Raw genomic sequence first — 18,987 nt, 5'->3', positions numbered from 1 at the left:
AGAGTCTGACTTCCTATAGACAGAAGTGCGGTCCACATAGAGTTTCAAAGCCCGCACCACAGCCAAGGTGGCCTCCCCAACCGAAAGGTCCAGTGAAGTAAACTATGTACAATAATTTCCTCGTTGATATGGAAACTAGATACCACCTTTGGAAGAAACCCAGGACGAGAGCGCAGCACAGCCCTGTGTCTATGAAAAAATAGAAATGGAGGTCTGCATGAGAGAGCTCCCAATTCTGAAACCCTTCTGGCCGAAGCAATAGGCAGAAGGAATACAGTCTGAATGGGTAGCCATGTCAAATCCACTGAGCCCAGTGGTTCAAATGGCGGTCCTTGAAGAATCTTCAAGACCACAGCCAGATCCCATGGTGCCACAGGTGGAACAAAGGGAGGCTGAATAAGAAGCACCCCTTGCATAAGGGTGCGGACATCAGGAAGCATAACAATCCTACGATGAAACCACACTGAAAGTGCAGACACCTGTACCTTCAGGGAAGCTAGGCGAAGACCCTGGTCTAAACCCGCCTGTAGGAAGGCCAGAACCCTGGACAATCTGAACACCTGAGAAGCATAAACTCTAGTGCGACACCACTGGAAGAAAGCCCGCCACACTCTATGGTAGATGTTGGTAGATGAAGGCGTCCAAGCTCTCAGCATGGTGTTGACCACAGAACTGGAGAAACTTCTGGACCTCAAGAGGGCAGTCTCAATAGCCCCGCCATCAAAGACAGCCAACTCAGGTCCGGATGAAGGCAAGGACCCTGAGACAGCAGGTCCTGACATTGAGGCAACAACAGCGGAGTATCCACTGAGAGACCCTGAAGATCCGTGTACCAGTGTCGCCTGGGCCACACTGGATCAATCAGCAGTAGCATGCCACCTTCTTGCATGAATTTGCATATCACTCGAGGAAGAAGGGAGAACGGAGGGAAGAGGTACGCATACTGGAAGGTCCACTTGACCGCCAGAGCAGCCACTAGACAAGCCTTTGCGACTCTTGTTCTTGACCTGAACATCGGCAGTTTGTTGTCGTGTCGTGAGGCCAAGGAGATCTATCTCTGGAAGGCCTCACTTGTTCACCAGTAGCTGACACACTTCCTGGTGAAGAGACCAATCTCCTTAATGCACGTCTTGACTGCAGAGAAAGTCTGCTTCCCAGTGGAGAACTCCTGGTATAAACACTGCTGATATTGCGGTGAGATGCTTTTCCGCCCATACTAGAATGCGGGACACCTCTGTCAGAGCCGCCTGACTGCGAGTCCCTCCTTGGTAACAGGCGGACTCCCTCCAACCGCAGGTGAGCTGCCATAACGGCCATAACTTTGGTGAACACCTGAGGTGCTGTAGCCAAACCGAAGGGCAGAGCCTGAACCTGGAAGTGGTCCTTGACCACTGCAAATCTGAGGAAGCACTGGTGTGCTGGGACAATAGGGATATGCAGGTAAGCATCCTGAATATCCAGCGACACCATGAAATCCCCAGGTTCCACTGCTAAAATAATGGAACGCAGGGTCTCCATCCTGAACCGAGGAACCCGAGGAAATTTGTTGAGGGATTTGAGGTTGAGTATTGGCCGGTAGGACCCATTGGGTTTCTGCACCAGAAAAAGATTGGAGTAATACCCCAATCCCTTCTGAGACAAAGGAACTGGCACTATAACTCCATTCTGGAGCATCGAGTGCATTACCTTCTTGAGTTCCTGGGCCTTGTCCTGATTGGACAGAAGGCCCGTGGTGAAAAACCGGCGGGGAGGCCTCCTGCGGAAGGAGAGGGCGTACCCCTGAGAGACCACTTCTCCGACCCATGTGTCTGAAGTGGTCAGACACCAGCTTTTTGGGAGAATTTCAGAAGTCTGCCTCCCACTTTGAGGTCCCCCAAAGAGAGGCCCGTCCCGTCAGGCCGAAGGTTTGTCATCGGACTTGGGAGTGGGACGTCTGGTACTCCAGGCCTGCGTCCTGGGCTTTGCAGGTTTCTTGGCAGCAGTCCTCCTAGGAAAGGACTGTACCCTGGGTCTGTTCTGCGTTCTTTTTGGAATTAGCATCCGCCTTCCAAGAACGCAGCCACAGGATACGACGAGCCGCCACTGCTGCCGAGGAGATCTTGGACGCCATGAGGCCCATATCTAAAGCTGCCTCATTAATGTAGGTAGCTGAGTCCCTTAAATTACCCACCAACTCCACCTGTTCAGGTGACGAGTCTGGGTCCAGGGATGCCTCCAAGGTATCAGCCCAGTGCTCCATAGCTCTTGCCACCCAGCACACGGCCAAAGCCGGCCTGGACACGCCTCCTGCAAGGGAATATTTCTACCCTGCGATCCGTTGGATCCTTTAAGGAGGACATAGAGGGCATAGGCAACGTAGCACTCTTTACTAGACGTGTAAATCCACTTGTGGCAGGTTATTACATTTTGCAAAATAATTATCTGCAAAAGGGTATGCCACCACAAACCGTCTAGGGGGCTGGTAATGCTTACCCGGCGTTTTCCACGCCTCCTCTAAATGATCCACTAGCTAATCAGATAGGGGAAACACTGTAGTATCACTTTTAATATCCTTGAAAAAGGCATATTTTGATTTAGCTACAGGATGAGCGCCATGCTCAATAACCAAGGCCGTGCGCACCGCACGTATGAGCCATCATCTGTAGTCACAGCTTCCTGATCTTGATGAGGTTGCAGCAGACGCTTCTGCGCCAGCACAGACGACTAGCCCTGTAACACCTCTGACAGCTGTTCTACTGAGGTAGACAGTGAATTAGCCCACGCAGGTTCATGGATGACCTGAGGGGGCGACAACGGGAAACTCTGAGGTACAATTGTTTAGGAAACCCCTGCATAGGGGACGACACCATAGACTGCTGTGAGACCCCCATCTGGGGACACGCAGGGGTTGTCGTTAACTGGCCCACCAGGATAGTAAGTGCCGCAGCAAAACAAGCCCATGGTAGCTCCTGCACAGGTGTAGTGACAGAAATCGGCCGTGCCACCGCAGGCATGCCTTACATAATCCATCAGAGTTACCATCACCCTCTGCCAATGGTACCTTGCATACAGTACACTGAGGCGGAATGGGGAAATCATGCTCACTGTCAGACATACTGAGTGTGTGACCCGGAGCTGTATGTGACCACCGCACTTCACAACAAGTTGTATAGTGAGGTATAAATCCCCCTAGCAACACCGCACCGCAAGGGCTTGTTAGCAGAGAAGAAAAACAGGGATAGGGAAAATAGCTGACAGTATGTGAAAGTAACAGACAGCAGCGCTAGCCCAAAGTCACATACAATGCAGAATATTGAAAACCCTGCAGTATCTGCGCTTCATCAGCTAACCAGACCTCAGCCTGGTAGGAAACAGCGCTGCATACACTGACCTTGTACCGGAGGAGAGGTATGCAGGGGGACCCAGACCACGATGCCCGAGTTAACAGCTTCCAGCAGTGTTTGCCACATGTATTAAAATGGCCACCGGAGCGCATGCAGATGCCTAACCACCTTGTGGAGAGGCCGTGTGCAGCGGGGGAGGCGTAGGCTGCTTAGCAGGGAAAGCGCGCTCCCCTGGCATGCATTTAACCCCTGGGACGCTGGACATTTACTGTTTCTGTCCAGTCCTCAGTCCCAGGGGGTGGCGGAAAGCGCAGGGATCAGTAGCCTGGTTCCACACTGCAGCCAGTCCCCAGGGAGCCCCCTGCCTGGGGACTAAGGACTGTGCTATTCGGCTGGGACCCACCACGGGACCTTGCCGCTTACCTGAACCCTCGTAAATCCGGCCACAGTCCGGGCAACCGGGGCCACCGCTAGCTGTGACCCCAGTCACCCACCAGCATCCCCGAATCAGTACCGGCGTTCTGGTACCAGCGGGGTGTAGGAGCGACGACATGGACGTCAGTACAGACTGTCCATGTTGTCTGCTCATTAGATGTGCAGCCACAGCTGCATTGAAGAACTTCAGGGGCCTGCAGACCCCCCACTCTGTACGGTGCATCCGACTTCGGCCAGGCACCGACGAAAACTGCCTGAGGCTCGGGGGCGGGGTATAGGAGAGGGACCCCAGTGCATCCTGGGAGGATGGAGAAGTTTATAACTCTGTGGTGCCTGGATGTCTGCCACCATCGACCCTGATGTAGAAATTTTTGTAGTAATCATTTTTTAGAGAAATAATGAATAGAAAAACAGGGTGAGGGTGGTATATGAGATGCGATACCTATGGGAGACAACTTGGAACAGATAGAGGAAAGAATTAGCCAGGGAGTCTCGGAAAGCAACTGCGAATAGTCTGTCAAAAGGATACCCCGCGAGTCCAGGGAGGAAGAAGGGACAGAGTGGGAGACATAGAAAGAGAGGAGGATAGAGATTGACCAGGGGTGGTTTTACTGTATGTCGCTTTTAAACAGCACTGTTGAACTATTGCTGTGAAGTCATGTAAAAGGTTCTATATAGGGCCAAAGTACTGGCATATGTGTATATAGATGTTAGCAGCAGGTCCTTTAAGACCTGTAAGTTGTGAGGTGGGGCCTCCATGGCTCGGACTTGTTTTTCCAGCACATTCCACAAGTGCTCGATCGGATTGAGATCTAGGGAATTTGGAGGCCAAGTCATCACCTTAAACTCTTTGTCAAGTTCCTCAAACCATTCCTGAACAATTTCTGCAGTGTTGCAGGGTGCATTTTAGTGCTGAAAGAGGCCGCTGCCATCAGGGAATACTGTTGTCATAAAGGGGTGTACTTGGTCTGAAACAATGTTTAGGTAATACGAGGGTGGTTCAATAAGTAAGGCAATTGCGTAAATATATTCAACTTGTACATACACTGGTGGCCAAAATTGCGGACACATTTTGAAATTTGAATGTTCTTCAACTTTGAATACTTATAAAAACTGTTTCACTTCACGCAGTGCAATGATTCATATATCAAATGAAAGGAAATTTAATGCTGAATTCAACACAGTAAACAGAGGTCAAATATTTGCATTACAAGGAAAGTTATGCTACTTTCAGTCAGACAAAGAAGCACAGATGCGTTAGATTCAAGAAGCGGATTGTAGTAACAGCTACTACCAGCTAATCGGAATCGTCGTTCTGACGACCAATCAGCTGTCGTTTATGAGCAGATGCAAGGTCATGTTCAAAGGTGGGAAAGGTTAGTTTGGCTGTTTAATTTTGCAGAATAAAGTTGGTTACCAAAGTGCAATTATGGTTGGGTGTTTGTGTGTATTGTTTAGTGGTAACGACGGTGTAAAAAATAAATACGACAATGTCATCCAGGCAAAGTGGTGACTGGTCACCCAGGAAGAGATCCAGGATTGTGGTGTTACGTGAAAATGGTCTTCGTATGCAGCAATTGCAAGAGAAGTTGGTGGGAATGTGACAACAACAGGAGTACGAAAGTTCTGTTTTTGCTATCAGAAAACACAATCTATACAAAACAAAGAAGGAAATGGTCGGAAAAAGTGCACAACAGCTGTTGATGATGGGAGAATAAAACTAATTTGCGTCAGGGACAGATGGATGTCATCTGCGGCCATTAGCAGTGACCTGAGTGCAACTAGTGTTTTTGTCAGTGCAAGAACGGTACGGAGAAGACTAAAGGAGGTTGGCCTAAAAGGTAGGATTCCCCGAAAAATATGAGATATGGTAAGAACTTACCCTTGTTATCTCTATTTCTACGAAGTCCATAGGGTTCCACAGGATACCTTGGGGTATAGGTGTGACGTCAGTCGCAGGGCACCAAAGAGTTAAGCTTTCAGCCTCCCAGGATGCACTAGGTCCCCCTCCTATACCCCGCCCCCGAGCCAAGGCATCTCAGTTAGTTACCAAGCCATAGGCCGGAGGAGGAGAAGGAAGAGAGAGAACAAAGATCTGGACACATACAAGAATCACATTCTCACCAGAGGGAGATGGAAAACCGGTGACCAGAGCAAAGTACATCTGCAGCACAGGTGCGACAGGGCGGGAGTCCTGTGAACCCTATGGACTTCGTAGAAATAGAGATAACAAGGGTAAGTTCTTACCAGATCTCATATTTTCTACTTCAGGGTCCATAGGGTATCCGCAGGATACCTTGGGGATGTCCCAAAGCAGTATCCTTTAAGGGTGGGGACGCTCCTGTGCAGAAAGGAGAATCCGCCGCCCAAAGGAAGCATCCTTAGAGGCGAAGGTGTCAAACCTGTAATACCTCACGAAGGTATAGACAGAGGACCACGTAGCAGCCTTGCAGATCTGGACTGCAGAGGCACCACGTCGAGCTGCCCACGAAGGACCCACAGACCTAGTGGAATGAGCCTTCACAGAAGGAGGAACCGGCAGGCCTTCATGAAGATAAGCTTCAGAAATAGCCATACAGATCCAGGCTGCCAAAGTTTGCTTTGAAGCAGGCCAACCCTTTTTACGGAAGCCATAGAGGACAAACAAAGCGTCCAACTTCCTAAACGAAGAAGTGCGGTCAACATAAGTCCTTAAGGCCCGCACAACATCCAAAGAGGCCTTACCCACGGAAAGACCCGGTGAGTTAAAGGCCGGAACAACGATTTCCTCGTTAACATGAAACTGGGAAACAACTTTGGGAAGAAACTCGGGCCGAGTGCGGAGTACTGCCCTGTTCCAACCAAGAAAGGGGGTCTACAAGAAAGAGCCCCTAACTCAGAAACACGTCTGGCCGAAGCAATAGCCAGAAGGAGAACAGTCTTAGCTGTTAGCCAGTTAAGATCCACTGATCCCAGTGGTTCAAACGGCGGTCCTTGGAGAGCCCTCAGGACCACAGCCAAATCCCAAGGCGCCACAGGTGGAACAAAGGGCGGCTGAATGCGGACAACACCTTGCATAAAGGTGCGCACATCCGGGATTGTAGCAATCCTACGGTGAAACCAGACAGACAGGGCCGAAACCTGTACCTTCAAAGAAGCAAGGCGAAGCCCATGATCTAGTCCCGCCTGCAGGAAGGCGAGAATCCGAGACAGACGAAACTCCCGCGGTGCATAACCTCTCGGTCGACACCACTGGAAGAACGTATGCCACACACGATGGTATATCCTCGCGGAAGACGGTTTCCGAGCTCGCAACATGGTACGCACTACAGAGCTGGAAAACCCCCGGGACCTCAGCATGGCCGTCTCAACAGCCATGCCGTCAAAGACAGCCGAGTCAGGTCCGGGTGACGACAAGGACCCTGAGACAGGAGGTCCGGTCGTAGCGGCAACCGCAGAGGACTGTCCACGGACAGACCCTGAAGGTCTGAGAACCAGTGCTGTCTGGGCCACGTGGGAGCTATCAACAGGAGCGTCCCTCCTTCCGGTTTGAATTTCCGGATTACCCGTGGAAGAAGGGAAACCGGAGGGAACAGGTATGCGAACCGGAACGTCCACCGGATGGACAGAGCATCCACCAGAGACGCCCCTTCGTCTCTTGTGCGAGACCCGTACACCGGCAACTTCTTGTTGTGCCGGGACGCCATGAGGTCGATCTCTGGAAGACCCCATCTGTCCACCAGTAGTTGAAAAACGTCCGGGTGCAGGGACCATTCCCCCGGATGAACGTCCTGGCGACTTAGAAAGTCCGCCTCCCAATTGAGCACTCCCGGGATGAAGACCGCTGATATGGTCGGAAGATTGCGCTACGCCCAAACCAGGATCCGAGACACCTCTACGAGAGCCGCCCGGCTTCGGGTTCCTCCTTGCCTGTTTATGTAGGCCACGGTGGTAGCGTTGTCCGACTGGACCTGTACCGGGTGACCCTGGAGAAACCGATGTGCCTGCTGGAGAGCATTGAAGACCGCACGGAGTTCCAAGATATTGATTGGAAGCTCCGCTTCTGTCGGCGTCCACCTGCCCTGGAACAGATGTGGACCCGAAACTGCTCCCCAGCCCCGAAGACTGGCGTCCGTTGTCCCAATTTGGAACCAGTAACCTCATCGCCAAGTGTAGAGACACCCGGCGGCTGTGCAGACAACTGCGCACCCTTGACTGTAAAGCAGAGATCTTTTCCTCCGTCATGAAGATCTTTTGCTGTCCCGAGTCCAATAAGGCTCCAAGATGCAGAATCCTCCGAGACGGGATTAGAGTGGACTTCTGCCAGTTGATTAGCCAGCCGTGCCGTTGCAGCAGGGCAATGGTCAGGTCCAAGTGGTGTAACAGGAGCTCTGGAGATCCCGCCACCAATAACAGGTCGTTCAAGTACGGCAACATGCGGACTCCCTGCAGCCGCAGAGAAGCTGCCATGACCGCCATCACATTGGTGAAAACACGTGGTGCTGTCGCCAGGCCAAAAGGTAACGCCCGAAACTGGAAGTGGTCGCTGCGGATTGCAAACCTGAGGAACTGTTGATGGCGCAAAAGAATAGGGACATGCAGGTAAGCGTCCTGTATGTCCAATGACACCATGTAGTCCCCAGGTTCCAGTGCCAGAATGATGGACCGTAGGGTCTCCATCCGAAACTTCGGTACCCGCAAAGACTTGTTGAGTGCTTTGAGGTTGAGAATCGGACGATACGACCCATTGGGTTTCTGTACCAAAAAAAGATTTGAATAGAAACCCTGGCCCCTGTGGGAGAATGGAACAGGCACTATAACTCCAGCCTGGAGCATAGTGTGCAATACCTTCCGCAGCTCCGTAGCCTTGTTCAGGTCTGATGGTAGACCCGTGGTGAAGAATCGAGCCGGGGGTCTGTGCCGGAAGGAGAGGGCGTACCCGTGGGAGACCACCTCCAGAACCCAAGTGTCTGTCGTAGTGACCGACCAACACTGGGCGAACTGCAGCAGGCGGCCTCCCACCCTGGGATCCCCCAAAGGGAGGCCCGGACCGTCAGGCCGCAGGCTTGTCATCTGGCTTGGGGGCCGGACGTCTGGTACTCCATGCCTGCTTCCGGGGCTTGACCGATTTCCTAGGGCCAGCCTGACGAGGAAACGACTGTGGTTTGGGCCTGCCCTGGGCATTAGATGACTGAAAGGACGATGGAACAGAACCAGAAGGAGCAGCGGCCGACGGGAGACAAGCCGATTTGGCTGCCGCCAGCGTTACCACAATCTTATCCAGATCCGGACCGAAGAGAACTTCTCCGGTAAACGGCAACGCTTCCAGACCCTTCTTGGAATCTGCGTCCGCCTTCCAGGATCGCAGCCACAAGGTGCGACGAGCAGCTACCGCTGCTGAAGAAATTCTAGACACCAGAGTACTAATGTCTAGAGCCGCCTCGTTGATGTAGGTGGCCGAATCACGGAGATTGCCAATCAACTCCGCCTGTTCGGCCGGACAGTCGGAATCAAAAGAAGCCTCTAATGAATCCGCCCAGCGCTCCATCGCTCTGGCAACCCAGCAAATGGCCATAGCCGGCCGTGCTGCCCCCCCCGCAAGGGAATAAGCGGACTTCAGGCAGATTTCCACCTTGCGGTCCATAGCATCCTTAAGGGAGGACATGGATGACATCGGCAATGTGGCACTACGGACAAGACGGGTCACGTGAGAATCCACCTGTGGAGGGGATTCCCACTTAGCAAAATAATTATCCGCGAACGGATAAGCCACCGCCAGGCGTCTCTGCGGCTGGTATCTTTTGCCAGGCTGTTTCCACGCCTCCTCTAAATGGTCCACCAACTGACCCGAAAGAGGAAAGACTGTGGCATCGCCCTTCACGTCTTTGAAAAAGGCATACTTAGACTTAGCCGCTGGGGGAACTTCGTCCTCAATCACCAAGGCTGTGCGGACCGCCCGAATAAGTCCAGGAATATATACTTTGGACTTAGCATCAGCGTCCTTAGTATGGAGAGGTTCCTGATCGTAAGGATCAAGAATCTCCCCATCATCAGACGTCCCTTCGTCATCCTCATAAGGAGCGGACAGAGACGCTACCGGCCGTTTATGAGGCCGCATCACAGACTCCCCTTGCAACACATCCGACAAGTGCTGTACAGAACTCGTCAGGGAGTTAACCCACGCTGGCTCCTGAGAACCCGGGAGCGGGGAAATAGGGAGACTGTGGGGTACCACCAATTGTCGTGGGAAACCCTGCATGGGTGACGACACCACAGACTGCTGGGACAAACCCATCGGAGTAAACGCGGGCTGCGGAGCTAACTGGCCCACTAAAGCTGTTAGCGCCTGAGCGAAACAAGCCCAGGGCGGCTCCTGTACCGGTGCTGTAACCGTAATAGGCCGCGCCATGGACAAACACTGCCGGCAAAGGCCCTCCGCGCTACCCTCCCCCTCCGCTAACGGTACTTTACACGTGGTACACTGTAGCCGGAGGGGAAAATCACTTTCAGACATGATGGCACCACGTATGTGACCCCTCTCACCAATTATATATTAAATAGGCGAGAGACCACCCTGCAGCACCGCACCGCAAGGGCTTAGCAGAAAGAACAGGGACAGTAATAAAGCTGACAGTCTTGAGAAGAAAAGTTACAGGCAGCAGCGCTAGCACAGTCACATACAATGCAAAGAAAATCAATTCCTGCACTAACAGCACTGATCACTCAACTACACAGACACAGGGCCTGGTAGAACACAGCGCTGCATACACAGACCTGACCACAGCGGAGGAGAGGTATGCGGGGGGACCCAGACCACGATGCTTCCAATGCAGGCTTCCAGCAGCGTTCACCATGCTTCTGAACAGATGGCCGCCGAGGAGCAGAGAGAAGGCTGGCCTGGGGGAGGAGCGCTGACACAGGGCCAGTCAGCACAGTGCAGAGAGGGCTGTGTGCAGCGGGGGAGGCGCCGGCTGTGAGACAGGGAAGGCGCGCTCCCCTGGCATGCATTTAACCCCTGGGACGCCGCAGCGCTACCGCTCTGCTGCGGTCCGCTGTCCCAGGGGGTAGTGGAAGCGCAGGTTGGTCGCCTGGCTCCACGCTGCAGCCAGTCCCCAGGGAGCCCCCTGCCTGGGGACTTAGGACCATGTGATCAGCGGGGACCCACCGCGGGACCCCGCTGCTTACCTCTGTCCCCCTTGAATCCGGCCATGGTCCGGAACATCTGGGGTCACCGCTAGCTGTGACCCCAGATGCCCACCAGCATCCCTGGATCAGTACCGGCGTTCTGGTACCGGCAGGGTGTAGGGAAGACAGCATGGACGTCAGGACTGACTGTCCATGCTGTTCATCCAGATGTGCAGCCACAGCTGCATGAAGAAAAAGCTTCAGGGGCTCTTCTAGCCCCCACTCCAACAGGTGCACCCGCCTCCGGCCGGGCACCAAACTAAACTGAGATGCCTTGGCTCGGGGGCGGGGTATAGGAGGGGGACCTAGTGCATCCTGGGAGGCTGAAAGCTTAACTCTTTGGTGCCCTGCGACTGACGTCACACCTATACCCCAAGGTATCCTGTGGATACCCTATGGACCCTGAAGTAGAAAAAGCCATTGCTGAATAAAAAGCAGTGGCAGAAATGAATACAGTGGGCAAAAGAACACATTGCATGGACAGAAGGTCAGTGGAAACAAGTGATATGGAGTGACAAAACTAAGATATCGATATTAGGCAGTGATGGGAGAAAATATCGGAGACGTCGCATCGGGGAAGAGGTACATCCAGATTGCATTCAAGTGACAACAAAGAATCCTACAAGTGTTATGATCTGGGCATGTATGACAGCAGATGCTGTAGGTCACCTTTATGTCATAGATGGCACACTGAACAGCAGAAAGTACATTGACACCATCCTACAACCAAAACGTCTACCTTCTATCAGGGATCTTTTTACAGATAATGCCCCATTTTTTCCCATCAGGATTCAGCTCCCTGCCACACTGCATGGATATGCAAACAGTGGTTCATGGAGAATGACATACAGGTGCTGGGATGGCCAGGTAACAGCCCAGACCTGAACCCCATAGAACAATTGTGGTTCAGTTTGAAAAAACTGGTACATCTGAGGCGTCCATCCAATGAAAGACAATTAATTGAGGCTATAATTGTCTCACATAATAAAGAAGAGCTCCAAACACTGGTTGGCTCAATGCCACGTCGCTGTGCTGCTGTCTTGAAAAATAAAGGATACCCAACGAAATACTGATAGGACAGTAACATCATAAGTTTACAGGGATTTTCACCCTAAGTGTTGTTTTCACTGCATAACTTCCCTTGTAATGCAAATATTTGACCTCTGTTTATTGTGTTGAATTCAGCATTACATTTCCTATAATTTGATATATGAATCATTGCACTGCATGAAGTGTAACAGTTTTTATAAGCATACGAAGTTGAAAAACATTCAAATTTCAAAAAGTGTCCGCAATTTTGGCCACCATTGTATACGTATAATCAATAGTATGGCCTTGGTACAGATTATTTTTCCACATACTTCTCTAAATATTTGTTCCAAGAGTACACCAAGGCATCTATCTCGGCATAAAATCAGTGTCAAGCCTGATGCCAGGACATGACGGCTTGCTGAACTTCACCGTCGGTAGTGAAACGCCTTCCACTCAGATGCTTCTTCAGCAATCCAAGGAGATGGCAATCACTCTGTGCCAGGTCAGGGCTGTAGGGAGGATGGTCCAGTACCTTCCAATGGTAGCATCATAACAACTCACGCATGCAGTCGGCGGAGTGTGGCTGGCGTTATTGTGCAGCAATACAACGCCTGTTTGCAGCAACCCGGTCGTTTTCAATGAATTGCCCTCCGCAACCGGCTCAATGTCACAATAGCAGACAGCATTCAAAGCACGCCCTTGTGGTCCAAAACAAGGACACCATGACCTTCTTTACTGATGGAAATGTTTGGAATTTCTTTGAAGGTGGGGACGATGAGTGTTTCCATGTCATGGATGCTTGCTTCATCTCCAGTGTCACATTATGCACCCATGTTTCATCGCATGTAACAATACTCTGCGGGAACTGCACTCCCTCCTCATGGTACTGCGTTAAGTGCATGAGAGACATTCCCATCCTGCTGGTTTTGTGAACTTCTGTGAGTTACTTCGGTACCCAACCTTAACACTTTTTCCTGTACCCCAGTTGCTCATGATGTCATACACAGGACTCACTGAGATGTTTAGTTTGTCAGCAATATCACTAACTGAATCAGACCTTCAATATGGCACAAATTGTCATCTGTTGGTGGACGTGCTTCACCAGCCGGATCGCTGCTCGTGTTGAACATCTGCCCTGCCGTTATCAAAGGCAGTGCACTAAACCCAAATCTGCTTCCGTGAATCACCATACACCTGGACAAGTTGATGTGCCCTTTAGATAGAGAAATCTGATCACACTACGCACCTTAATGTTTGACCATTTATCCACCAGCCCTGGCATTTTACACCTGATGTTAGGACAGTATGACTGATCTGAGGTGCAGTCTAATGGATGCGAGGGGAAGCAGTAGTTTACCTGCTCTGGCCTGGCAGAAAGTTATAATGATATAGAGAACATTACACATGTGAGAGGTCTTGTAACCGTACCACCCTTGTATGATGATACAAGGCATATACAGCCCACCTACACCAATAGTGACACACCTGAATGCCCGGCACTATTGTACTTGGTGGAGGTTGTCCTGCCACCTGCTGTTAATTACCGACTCCAAGGAGGTACGTGCAGTAGAGGAGCAAAAGATACAGGCAGGGCTGCTGTGTGATTTTCTGACAGGGCTGGGCGGGAGTCACTCACTCCCCCATAGCGTAGACACCATAGGTGGAACCACGGGGAAGCACGTCAGGTGATTGCTGTAGAGGCTGTGGCAATCACCTGATGTGCTTCCCTGTGGCTCCACCCATGGAGTCGATGCCATGGGGGAGCACAGGTCACTTCCTCCTAGTTGACTCGGCAGTACTCCAGCTAGGTGAGCTACCAAACTTAAGACCGCGAGCTACAGGTTCGAGGCCACTGTGCTAAAGACTACTTCCAACAGGATAACACACCATATCACAACGCACATGTCATCTCAAGGTGGTACCACAAACATGACAATGAGTTCAATGTGAACGTATGGCCTCTACAGTTACCAGATCTCAATCCAATAGAGCATCTTGGGAATGTGAAGGAGGCTCCCAGCATGTTGAGTTGACAAAATCAGAAGTAACGATTTTAGTAACTTGATGAATACATACAAAAATACAGACTGGGACATGTCTAGTTTTCTCTTCCAAACTATCCGATTCCATGTTTATTCTCTGAGTTCCACTGCTGCATTAACTGCTTCTATTTCTCTCCATCGGAGGGCAATGGGGAGAGGTATCTCCTTTTCTATACAGGGAGTGCCAGATATCTGATGTTATTTAAAGGGAAATATAACCTTCCATGTGGAATTGCTGTTTTAGAACAGATTGTTGATAGGATACTAACCAGAAAGCTGAAATATATCTTTTTGCTTAATGCACAGTATATTCAGCAAAAGACCACATAGGAACATAGCTAGTCATGCTGATTAATAGGCAATGCCTAAACATCCTAGAATTCCATCTTATCTGCACAAGTGGAATTATCTAACATTCCTCAGACGCTCTTGGCCACTCTCTGTCTCAGAACCACTTCCAAATTCATCTTTAATGTTTTTCTATTACAATTCCATTGTGCAGTTTTGTGGAGTTTTTCAAAGTTGTTATAGAAGTTTAGTTTTTTCATCTGCAGCCAGTTTTGCAGAGCAGGTTGCTCTACTGTCAGGCTATACAAAGTCAGTCATTAGCACACAATATAGCATAACTATTCTTTGAGCCCTGTGAAAACCTTACACAGCATGTGTACTGTTTATTTTGCTATTAATGACAAATACGCAGTAAGGTTATTGCAATGTACATGCTTATTTTAGAACAAATGCTCCTTTTTTTATGGATGAAGCATGGATGTGTGGGCCAATAATTAGCACCAGCCAATGGGAGGAGTTTGGTTGGATCTGAGATGTTCTTTGCCAAATGCACATAAAGATGATCCAGTCATTCTGGTTTTGTACTCATTTAAATGACATGGCAGTAGTGCAAAAGATGCATTTAGGATATTCTCCACCTGAAGCGCTTTTTACAAAAACACATTTTTAGGCACAACCTTTACTGTTACAGCCCCACCTTCTATATTGGCACTTTTTTTTTTGCATGGGTAGCTTTTTATTACATTCCACAGACTGTGTCTGGACATACATTTCTATGCCATACGGAGACATAAATATGCATCATTAAAAATATATGGTGTTACCAGAAGAAAGCAAGCAGGTGCAAGATCAAGCTCTTCTGCGGAGAGGAAACACCAAACATGCTCTGTCTCCCCTTGTGTAATTTTATAAAATTGTGTGCATTTTATTATTTTTTTTCATTGGGTGGGAGAGGTGGAATTTAAAGTCCTTATAAATGGGATATGCACTTGTCAATGTGTTAACTGTATAAATCCCCACATCTGCTGGTTTTACAGTAAAGGAATGCTTCTCCTAATGTTACTTATCACACTCCCTCTTGTTTCAAACTTGAGTTGATTTCAATGAATGATTTCTATTAATAAGCAAAAGGAGGACTGCGGTGGAAGGATGACTGTGAGAGTGCCTTGTTTGGGGAAGCTTTCACCAGAGAAGATTGGCGATCCTCCTTAGTTCAATAGGAAGAATGGGAAAAGGGCTTTTATATCCTCTTTTTCTAGAAATCTACTTGTCTATAAAAAAGTTTCCTTCTAGGACTTTGCCAATAACCGTAATGTATTTCAAAGATTCTATTATATTATATCTCCTCTGTCCCTTCTCTCCACTAAACTTTTGTCTTTAAAAATAATTCCATCCAAAATACATTCCAGGGTGTTATATTATAAGAACCAATCACAAAGCATTACTTACTGAACCTGGATTTTGGTATTCACACAATCCACAATTTTTAGATCTGAACAATGTTATCTTTTCATTTTTCCTGTTAAGTTTTGTTCTGCTGCCACTCTCTAAATGTATTTTATTTATTAGTGTATTAATGTAAACTCACTATGCTATGAATACCTCTTCCTATACAACTAAGGATTCTACTGGCTATCATACTATTTTACTATTGTTAGGTTATATTCATGACATTTGAAAATAAAACTCATGGGTTGTTTTCCTCTGTTGCAATTAACAGTACATTGCCATTTATAACTTATTCTGAAACTGGATTGTTTGCTATATGCATTATCTAACATTTTGATTAACTGAATTTTGGATTATTCCGCTATTTCTCTAAACCTATAAAAATACATCACTTTCCTTGCATACCAAAAATCTCACAAATTAATATACAAGACAAAATAGGTCCCAGAAGTGATGCCTGAGGGACGTATTCCATTGACTACTACACCCCATCTCCTTTATGACTCATCCATGCCACCAGTCTCAGCAAGGCAGTTTAGCAATTAATCTCTTGTGCAAAACAGAACAAAAAGCCTAGCAAAAAGTTAAGTGGTATCTATTCAGTACCCAGATCTATTCATTTAGTTACTCAATCAAATATATAATATACATTTGTTTGGCATTTGACTCTAAATGATCATTAATCCATTTGATGATATGCAATTAGAATACATTTCCCAACTATTGCTGTAAGACCCAGACTATAGCTAACATACTCTTCCCTACTGTCCTTGATAAACTCCCTTGCATCCATTCACAGCTCAGAATATAGCACCTCAAATCATGTTATTCCAGTAATAGCCTGTTCTTCTCTAGGCCTGCCTTCTTCACCCCAGACAATCTAAGACTCATCATGTCCTTAGTCAGTCTCATCCACCCTTACCTATGGATGTCCTAACACCAACATCCTCTCCCAACTTGTTTCAGAACTCTTCTCAAGAATAGTGTAGGGCTTTCCATCATCACTTTTTAAGCATTTTCTTTCTTAGAGGGAGATTTATCAACCCTTCTAAATGGAAAAAGTGCTGAAGTTACCCATAACAACCAATCAGCTTCTAGCTATCTAGCACTATCTATGAAAAGTTAGAAATGTTCTCCACTTTATCTCTTTAGAAGTTTTGATACATCTCCCCCTGGGATGTAGTTTAAATCCTGGCTGTAGGGATGCTGGCGGTCAGAATGCCAGCACCGGAACCCAGACACCAGTCTGAATCCCAGCGTTGGCATCCCGATGGTTAGTAGTGGGGCTAGGGGGAGGGTTAAGGGTAGGCACTAGGGGAAGGGTTAGGAAACTAGGGGGGAGGGCTAGGTTTAAGCTTTGGGGAGGGAGGGTTAGGTTTAGGCTGTGGGGAGGGTTAGGTTTAGGCTGTGGGCAGGGAGGGTTAGGTTTAGGCTGTGGGGAGGGAGGGAGGGAGGGAGGGTTATGTTTAGGCTGTGGGGAGGGAGTTTTAGGTTTAGGCTGTGGGGAGGGAGGGTTAGGTTTAGGCTGTGGGGTAGTGAGTGTTAGGTTTAGGCTGTGGGGAGGGAGGGTTAGGTTTAGGCTGTGGGCTGGGAGGGTTAGGCTTAGGCTGTGGGCTGGGAGGGTTAGGCTTAGGCTGTGGGCTGGGAGGGTTAGGCTTAGGCTGTGGGGAGGGAGGGCTAGGATTAGGCTGTGGGGAGGGAGTTTTAGGTTTAGGCTGTGAGGAGTGAGGGTTAGGTTTAGGCTGTGAGGAGGGAGGGTTAGGTTTAGGCTGTGGGGAGGGAGGGTTAGGTTTAGGCTGTGAGAAGGGAGGGTTAGGTTTAGGGAGTTAGGATACTTCCCTACAGATGTCAGTATCCTAACCCTGTCAGGATGCCTGTGTTGACTTTTTGACCGCCGGGATCCCGAGCACCGACATCCCATACCCAACCTCTCCCCCTTTGTGTTTATAATAAGATGCCTGAGATATGCGCTGAGAACACTGCTGGGATGTGGATTATCAATCCTGGTGCTGCTTACACAGGCAAAATGGCAGGAAATTAGGAATGTGCTAATTATTTTGTTAAGAACCAGAGAAGCAATCAACTATTAAACTGACTGCACTGTGAACTACTTTATTTTCTTTAGTGCATCACATTATCAGTGTTACAGATATATTTCTCTTAAAAGTAATTAGGAAGGAAGCGAATCAGCGTGCCCTTCTGCTCCACGTGAGGTTTCTGTCCTCCCTGATCTCGCCTTAGGACACCTGCGTTACGGTTTGACAGGTGTGCCGCCCCAGTCAAACTCCCCACCTGCCACTGTATCTGCAATTATTCCTCAGTATTTCATTCTTAGGGGCAGATTTATCAAAGCATGGAGAGAAATAAAGTGAAGAGAGATAAAGTGCCAACCAATTAGCTCCCCGCTGTAAGCGACTTAGGACCTGAATGGATGGTACTTTTGCTTCATAAATTACATCTACTATATTTAAGTCAAAGATTGTCAAAATTACTATTATGGAGAACAAAGCTAATACATCGCACTCCAGTTGCAAAATGAAGACGGTCTAGACACACATCAGTATTACATAATGACACTTTTGGCAAAATTTTAAACAATTATGTTGCTTAAAAAACAAAACACTTGGCACAAAATGGCGACTGTTCTCACAACTCACCAAGTCATTCTTGGAGGTTTCCTGGTATTCAACGTTGAAGCTACCTGGAGGTCTGCTTATGCCATTGTTGTCGCTAGCCTGCTTTGGTGTCTGTGCATGTTGCCGGTACGTGGCACTCTTTGGTGTCCAGCAAAAGAGGTTGATTGACTCTCGCACACATCGCTCAATGTCAATTTCTGTGACAGTATAAAGAAAATGTACATTACATATTAAAAGAGGCAAAGACTACTGTTACTCGTTTAGAGATCTTAATTTAACACATAAATAATCAAATATGTTAAATTTTAATTTCTGTACCATATATTATTTATACCATTTCTTTGAAATTCATTTACAGTATTAGAAACTTGCAACACTTAATTCATATTCATTTAGTAATAAGTGTAAATATATATATATATATATATATATTTATAACAAATATATAAAAACTTAATAAACTTATTAGGTATACACTGGATAGCCACACATATAATTAAAAGGAATCTATTAATCACATTGGTACTAAAGAAAAGCCAATGTACCGTTACAGTGCATATACACACGGTCAGAAATGTCAGATGAACGACTGAACGATTTACAAACGATTGAACAATT

General features: G+C 48.3%; 1 protein-coding gene across 10 annotated transcripts in view; it reads right to left on the bottom strand.

Annotated features, from left to right (window-relative positions):
- TBCK (TBC1 domain containing kinase) overlaps nucleotides 1-18,987 on the bottom strand; it is a 328,992-nt gene that overhangs the window by 131,079 nt on the left and 178,926 nt on the right. For all 10 annotated transcript variants that reach the window (XM_088479472.1, XM_088479469.1, XM_088479464.1 and 7 more), the window contains one exon: nucleotides 18,391-18,566. In XM_088479472.1, coding sequence (XP_088335598.1) covers nucleotides 18,391-18,566 — 176 coding nt within the window. The remainder of the gene's footprint in view (nucleotides 1-18,390; nucleotides 18,567-18,987) is intronic.

This window comes from Taudactylus pleione, unplaced genomic scaffold, assembly GCF_031769625.1.
Source record: "Taudactylus pleione unplaced genomic scaffold, aTauple2 ptg000236l, whole genome shotgun sequence".
Classification (NCBI taxonomy): Eukaryota; Metazoa; Chordata; class Amphibia; order Anura; family Myobatrachidae; genus Taudactylus; species Taudactylus pleione.
Note: the sequence above shows the minus strand (reverse complement) of the source record. Positions and strands in the feature narration are given on the sequence as shown.